At 34.7% G+C, this 8,447-nt stretch overlaps 1 protein-coding gene across 1 annotated transcript in view; it reads right to left on the reverse strand.

Moving 5' to 3' along the window:
* The window catches only part of LOC106463685 (protein eva-1 homolog C-like), a 24,007-nt gene extending 16,201 nt beyond the window's left edge, over positions 1 to 7,806 (reverse strand). The window contains exons 1-2 of the mRNA XM_022391260.1: positions 7,803 to 7,806; positions 4,723 to 4,937 (exon numbers count right to left, since the gene is read on the reverse strand). Coding sequence (XP_022246968.1) covers positions 4,723 to 4,937; positions 7,803 to 7,806 — 219 coding nt within the window. The remainder of the gene's footprint in view (positions 1 to 4,722; positions 4,938 to 7,802) is intronic.
* Positions 7,807 to 8,447: the final 641 nt, after the last annotated feature.

Here is an 8,447-nt window from a genome sequence, read left to right on the forward strand (position 1 = left end):
GCCTATCTTTATACACACGTGCCAAAATACTATAATCATGTTATATAGAGTTAGATAAGGTTTGTGAATGCTTTAAGCCTAACAGACGATCAGATTTAGTGTTTTAGGATAATTGGTTTTGAGTAGATGCTTTCAGAAGTTTTATTGTTATAAATTAATACAGATTGAATCGAGTCTCTTTAAGTGACAGATTATCTTTTAAACTGAGCCATTATGGTTCTTTAGCCAACACTTTACTAAGACTATCAATGCAAGTGTTAAACAATAAAAGGTTAGGCCTAATATATCCTTATGTTATTCTCACGTGCTTGTCACTGTTTAAAGTTTTGAAACTTAGGGTGTTCACTATCAATAAAAGTTTGCCAGAGTTGTGTTTGTTATTTTTAGTCTTTTATGCGTTTTGTGCGTGAATTTGAGCTGCTTTCTGCAAATACTTAAAATCTCAGCTTCCATAAAAAGTGACCTTGAATATCGTGAACAATTCGATGGATTATTTGAATGGTGGTTCTATGTGTTACATAAACCAAGTACAAGTCTTTCATTACCCAGATATTTTTATCTAGCGTTGAAAACCCGCCCTATTGTTTATTTAAAAGAAGTGTATAAAACAAAAAGTACTGCCACCTTCTGGTTACTTTTTGAGTTGGCTGCAGTAGCAACAATATAAATAGCAACTTTTCCAGCTGGAAAGTTTCCAGTGTACCAGTAGAGGGCATATGAGTCAATGAACAAGATGCATTTAAATTTCTTTCAGTGCTTTGAACTCAGAAATAGTTTAGCTCACTCATTATAAATGGCATTTCACACAGATAACAATATAGTAAACATATATATGATGTGTGAGTAAATCACATTTCACACAGATAACAATATAGTAAACACATATATGATGTGTGAGTAAATCACATTTCACACAGATAACAATATAGTAAACATATATATGATGTATGAGTAAATCACATTTCACACAGATAACAATATAGTAAACACATATGTGATGTGTGAGTAAATCACATTTCACACAGATAACAATATAGTAAACACATATATGATGTGTGAGTAAATCACATTTCACACAGATAACAGTATAGTAAAACATTTACGTGATGTGTAAGTAAATCACATTTCACACAGATAATACAGTAAACATTTACGTGATGTGGGTAAATGACATTTCACACAGATACGTGATGTGTGAGTAAATGACATTTCACACAGATAACAATATAGTAAACATATATATGATGTGTGAGTAAATCACATTTCACACAGATACGTGATGTGTGAGTAAATGACATTTCACACAGATAACAATATAGTAAAAATATATATGATGTATGAGTAAATCACATTTCACACAGATAACAGTATAGTAAACATATATATGATGTGTGAGTAAATCACATTTCACACAGATAACAATATAGTAAACATATATATGATGTATGAGCAAATCACATTTCACACAGATAACAGTATAGTAAAACATTTACGTGATGTGTAAGTAAATCACATTTCACACAGATAATACAGTAAACATTTACGTGATGTGGGTAAATGACATTTCACACAGATACGTGATGTGTGAGTAAATGACATTTCACACAGATAACAATATAGTAAAAATGCACGTGATGTGCAATTAAGAAAGTCTAGCTACAATTGTGTGAACTCAAGTTACCATAGAAACCCAGTAAAACGCTAGGAATGGGTGAAATTATATTTTTTGTTGCAGTTCTCTGCTCGTCCCTTTCGTTTTACGTTTCAGACCTAAACATTTTAAACAATACACTCCAGCAGACGCGGTCCACCAATGAAAATAAAAAATACAGTACAATATATTCTGTACAAAACATCAGACATATCCTTTCCTTATATGGTCACAGCTCGACTGAACAGAAAAGGACTTTCTAAGAAGTGTTTTTCTCCAAAACCAATCTAACCCAGAGGGATCACCAGAAACAAAATAAAGGTCAGTTCTTCTTCTTATCAGCAATTAGTATTATTCTAGTGGTCTAACCCAAAGGAATGACCAGAAACAAAGTAAAGGTCAAGTCGTATTCCTACCGTTTCTATTCCAGTAAAGATAGGTTTAGTTCATCCAAGCCATTTCTATCCCAGTAAAGATAGGTTTAGTTCATCCAAACCGTTTCTCTCCCAGTACAGATAGATTTAGTTCAGCTATTTCTCTCTTCAGACCACTAGAATAATACTAATTGCTGGTAGGAATAAGACTTGACCTTTACTTTGTTTCTGGTCATTCCTTTGGGTTTGACCACTAGAATAATACTAATTGCTGGTAGGAATTCGACTTGACCTTTACTTTGTTTCTGGTCATTCCTTTGGGTTTGACCACTAGAATAATACTAATTGCTGGTTTGGATGAACTAAACCTATCTGTATTGGGAGAGAAACGGTTTGGACGAACTAAACCTATCTGTACTGGGAGAGAAACGGTTTGGATGAACTAAACCTATCTGTACTGGGAGAGAAACGGTTTGGATGAACTAAACCTATCTGTATTGGGAGAGAAACGGTTTGGATGAACTAAACCTATCTGTACTGGGAGAGAAACGGTTTGGATGAACTAAACCTATCTTTACTGGGATAGAAACGGTTTGGACGAACTAAACCTATCTGCACTGGGAGAGAAACGGTTTGGACGAACTAAATCTATCTGTATTGGGAGAGAAACGGTTTGGACGAACTAAACCTATCTGCACTGGGAGAGAAATGCAATGACTGAACTGCAGGAACTTTGGCTCTGCATGAAAGGAATATTTAGAATTCTGTACGAAGTTCTGTATTTTCTTATTTGAATTTCAAACATTTTTCTGGTATAATAGTGGATATTTTCTGTCCATACATCGAACATCGCAGTTCCTTTACCTCTGAAGAGCCAGCCTCCTTAGTTCGGAAGTTCGCTAAAAGCCAGTATATCTCCAAACAAGTAAGTATTATGTTAGTTGCTTAGAGTCTCAGAGGGTATTGGAACTATATCCTTATTCCGAGTTTTAGCGTACACTTAAAAAGTTAGTCACAAACTGACAATAAAGAATTGAATCGACGGACAAAAAAATATATTCAAACGAAACTACTGATGTCGAATGCCTAGAATTCAGATGGATAATGAGTTACGTCTCGTAATCTTAAAGAAGTTCAAGAATAAGTGGAAAATCTTGAAGGCCTAGAAGCTCTGAGTTTTCAGGTTACGTCTTTGGATTACGAATGATAAAGATGTCGATTTAGGCATTAAATAAAAGTTAGAATATTTATGTATAATTAGGAAAAAAACGATTAACTATCCCTTACAGCAAAAAGCATAAGGATTTTAGCAAATAAATGGTTTAGGTAATTAATATATTGATATATAAATATATATATATATATGAACAGTAGCCTCCAGGTGGCTCTTGGAGTTTCTAACGCTAAAAATCGGGTTTTGATACCTGCAGTGAGCAGTTCATTGTGTAATTTTGTTTTTAAATATAAAAAAAAACCAAGAAATATGGACGATAAAGTGTTTACTTTTACTATTACTTTAATCAGCCTGACGAGATTTCTCGGAACTAAAATAATGAAAAACTGTTAGGGTTAGAAAAAACGTCAGTTTGGAGTGTAAAATATACTGCTTGGTTCACACGACAGGAAGAAACTACCAAAACTTTTGTTCTTAAATATGTCATTGACTAAGCAGGCAGAAAAGTTACTCAAGTAGTTGTTTATGTATAGCAGCAATATCAGGATTGAAATGTTAAAGTCTTGATGTTTCTACTATAATCACTTTAATTTTACATTGTTTATAGCAGGAATATCAGGATTGAAATGTTAAAGTCTTGATGTTTCTACTATAATCACTTTAACTTTACATTGTTTATAGCAGGAATATCAGGAATGAAATGTTAAAGTCTTGATGTTTCTACTATAATCACTTTAATTTTACATTGTTTATAGCAGGAATATCAGAATTAATGTTTTTGTTGGCAGACTGACGTTGAGCCCCCCCCCCCCCAAAACAACAACAACATACAGAGTGTTTTATAATATATATTTTTTTAAGCTTCATTTCTTTGTCTTAAAGCACAAAGATATACAACGGGTTATCGGTGCGGTGCCCACCGCCGAAATCGGAAACCCAATTCTAAGCGTTATAAGCCCTCAAAGTTATCGCTGAGCTACCAGGGGGCTTTCTACTTTTCAAACATAATATGAATGAGGTGCACAAAAAAAGAAACCAAAACGTATATGTATTTTTTTTTTTTTTTTAGTATTCAATCGATTATAAGCAGATTTCCACAATGTGTCGACTAAAGCTATAAATAGATCGTCCAATTAGAGTTCAGCTAACAAAATTTCGTCTGCGCATTAACGAATCAAATCATGTGAAAAATAATTTAATTAAGGAATGTTACACGGTTGTGACAAATCAATTTCAAAAGTTACACGTGATTGATTTAATAACTAAAACCATTTTTTTTTAAATAAGAAGCTTTACCATCAATGTAAACTTTATTTGCAAATTTTATTCGTCGTGTTAAGAAAACTATAAAACAGAAAAAAAAAGAAAACCAGAAGATAAATTGTATATGGTACCTATTGTTGATACATCATTCAGACAACAGAGGGAGCAAGAGTACAATGCGCTGGAACTATTTTCAATATTATCTCAATGCAACTTAAACTCTCTATAAGGAGGGGGGGGGGACAAAAAACCATGCTCACCCGAAGTGCTTCTGGAGAGAGACAGATATTCGAGTCGTTCCGCGGGATATAGGTGTCGCCAAGTGTTTCCGGTGGGCAGAGTTGGAAGGAAGGAACCGGCCTCCCATACTGGACTAGGTTGATGCTAATGACAGTGTTGGGAAAACACTCAATCTTTAGCTCGTTTCCATCGCAAGCGTGGACTTGGAAAGTGCGAAGAGTTCCTGATAATAAAGCTACAACCAAATGAAAAAAAAAAAGAACAACAAAAATCAGTTCTTCAATTCTAAAATTAAACAGGTTTGTTGTAACAAAATACTTTTCTTTTGCTTGCGAGTTTTCGATCCTCTTACAAGAGCCTTCATCGGGCAACAATACTCATTACATTGTTGCCCGATGAAGGATCTGATAAGAAGGTCAAAGCTCGCAAACAAAACAAAAATCACTTCTTCAACTGTAAAATTAAATAGGTTTCTTGTAACACTAAGTTAACTTTTCTCTAGTTAAAATATTTTTCTTTTTTTTGCGAGCTTTCTACCCTCTTACCAGAGCCTTCATCGGGCAACAATACTCATTACATTGTTGCCCGATGAAGGATCTGATAAGAAGGCCAGAAGCTCGCAAATAAAAGAAAAGTATTTTAACGTAAGTAAAAGTCGGTGTATTAACATTAATTTACCTACCTTATAAATCTTAAAACAACAACAACATTAAGTTAAATTTGATGTGGCGAAAGTGGCGTCATCATTGGCAACTATTGAAATATAATTTCAGAAAATTTAAAACATTTACGGAATAATATAGATTAAATTTGCACGCGCTAATTTAAAGTAAATACAAAAATTCCACAATTTCTTTGATTTATTTTTTTAACACTCTAGTTAAGTCACATAACCTACTTGTCTTCCGTTGGGCTTGCTTTTTGTTGGGCTATTGATGCTGTGCCCAACGCAGGAATCGAAACCCGATTTTCAGCGTTATAAGTCTTCACAAAAGGGATGAGTATTAAGATAAATGGAGAGAGATTCCATGGGTAAGAACTTGAGTAACTCATCTGGGACATACAATGTTAAGATCCGGGGTTCGATTTCCTTCGATGGATAGCTCAAAGTGGCTTTGTGGTAAAATATACAAACAAATCGTAAATTACTTAAAAGAGTCAATGTATTTTAATAAACTATTTGAACCGGCCTGATGATAATGAAAATCCGTAAGTTATTAAACTTGGATGTGAAGATTGAAAAGCTGTAAGCCCATAAAACTTCTCCAGGAAATTAATAAGAGATTAAGTTTGTTTTCAGTGCAAAACTACTCTTTCTGTCCAACACGGAAATCGTTGTAAGTTCGTAAACTTACCACTGACCCACTGGGGACAAAGAATGAAGTAACTTAAGCTTTTGAAACTTTTAAACTTGAAGGTAAAGCTTGAATGTATTTTAACAACCTAACACAGATTAACAAAGATAACAAGACGGAAGTAGAAGATGCGGATATGACGTCACCTGAAGCCATCTTAACAAGCCATCAAAAATTAATAAACATAGCAAGATGATACTTTAAGAAGTAAATAAAACACAGTCATCATCCCATGCACGCACCAAAGCACACAATCCGATAGTACTGTTACCAATTCATAGAGGGAGCAAATTATTTTTTGGACACCGTTGAAAAATATTTGTCCGATGTGCAAATATTTTTTGTGCTTGTTTACTTGTTAAGCTGTCTGTGCTCTGCCTACCGCGGGAATTGAAACCAAATTTTTAGCGTTGTAAGACCTCAGACTAACCAATGAGCCACCGGATTGGAGGACTATAAAAAAAAAGTAACAAGTGTTTTGTTTGCTTTCTAGAATCAACTGGATAGGTTTTACTCAAAATTAAAAATACTGTATGAATGTTTATAACTATCGTTTCCTCAGTCTTTTCTAGAGGTTTGGAAATTAAATGTTTTAAGGACGAATACAAAATTATTATAATAAAATACGAAATTTCTTTATCAATATAATTAATGTTTGATAGACATTGTGGCTATTTTTCAAATAAATATAATAGGACATAATTTACAGTTATTTTTGATAGAGGGCGCTACCGTATATATATATATCTACATATATTTTAATCAAATTTAAACACTGTAGAGATATTTTGGAAAATGACGGCGTAGTATTTGAGTTGATTTATGTATACAACTGTTAAATGCAGTGAAGAGGAAACGAAGCACCGGGATCCATGCGGTTGCTATGGAAACGGGTTAGAAGCATTGAGAAAGCTGGTAAATACGAGTATCCAGAACACACTACTTGATAGATGGTCCTTTGGAAATGTACATAAAACATGATTCTTCATTAAGGCTGTAGCTCTCGAGATTGATCATGGATAAGTAATAACTCCAAATAGGTAAAATATACCAAAAAAAAAAACAATTCTGGTTTAACACATTTTTTTTTTTTCCAAAAGAACTTTTGACACAAGAATTTTACAAGCTACTTGTTAATAGCAAGTTTTCAAACTAAATAATTTCTATCACCGAGTCCCTTCAACGTCACTAACTCAAGTTCTTTACAGAGTGAATATAATTATAACTCTGGCATTTTTCACCATTTTTAAAATAAAACTTAGATCGGACAAGACCTGCTAGACATTTTTTATTGTGCTCTTTACGTTAAAAAGTTAGTGTCCGAGAGAAACAGAGAGAGGAGCCTTAAAGATTTAGAAGCTATTTTTATATGTACACTTGAAAAGAATTGTTAGGTACTGGTAGCACTTGCGATACCTGAGCCCATAGCGTGTGTTTGAGATTCAAAGCCTATCTTTATAATTTTAAGATTTAGTTCAGTCATCTCGGTTTACATACAAACCTTTAAAACACATAACGAACGAAGAACAAAGCTACACAAAAGGCTATCTGTGCTCTGCCCACCACGGGTATCGAAACCCGGTTTCTAGCGTTCTAACTCCGCAGATATACCGCTGGGGGGTTAAATGATAATGTTTGTTTGTGTGTGTGTGTGTTTTCTTACAACAAAGCCATATCGGACTATCTGCTGTGTCCATCGAGGGGAATCGAACCCGACATATTCCAAACGGACGCGTCTAACTTACCCATTACGTAGCATCACAGCGGTATGAGTTTCAACTCACCTCTAAATCTTATTCTGCCTACACGTGGTCCTTAAAAGTACAATCTTAGCCGTCATAATCTAACTGTTAGTTAGAAAAACTCTGAACCTCTGTCGATATGGTAGTAGAAACAACGCCCTGTCTATAACTCAACAACACAAACTATATAAGGTGATCCGTATCATCCCTTTGAATAGCAGGTAGCACATTCACCTTCGACAAGTTGCTTAGAGGCCTACACAGGTGGCGCATTGGTTCGAAAAATAATTTACAAGGCTTAACAGGGTGGCCAGAACGGACAGCTAATGGGTGTGGAGAATCTCCACCTTTCTTCACTCCCATTAGACACGTTGGCGTGATTTTCTCGAACTGTCTACTTGTTTTCACCGAGTTCGCATTGAAAAAAAATGAATAAAGTCGTACAGGAAGGATTAAAGTTACATCTTTGGTTGGTGTTTCTCAGCTTGCATGCCAGAGCCTCGTTATCAAAATATAATATTATCGTTCCTTCTAGATTGTTTGCTTGTTTTGAATTTCGCGCAAAGCTACACGAGGGCTAATCGTCCCTAGTTTAGCAGTGTAAGACTAGAGGGAAGGCAGCTAGTCATCACCACTCACCGCCAACTC

Source organism: Limulus polyphemus, unplaced genomic scaffold (assembly GCF_000517525.1).
Source record: "Limulus polyphemus unplaced genomic scaffold, Limulus_polyphemus-2.1.2 Scaffold1460, whole genome shotgun sequence".
Classification (NCBI taxonomy): Eukaryota; Metazoa; Arthropoda; class Merostomata; order Xiphosura; family Limulidae; genus Limulus; species Limulus polyphemus.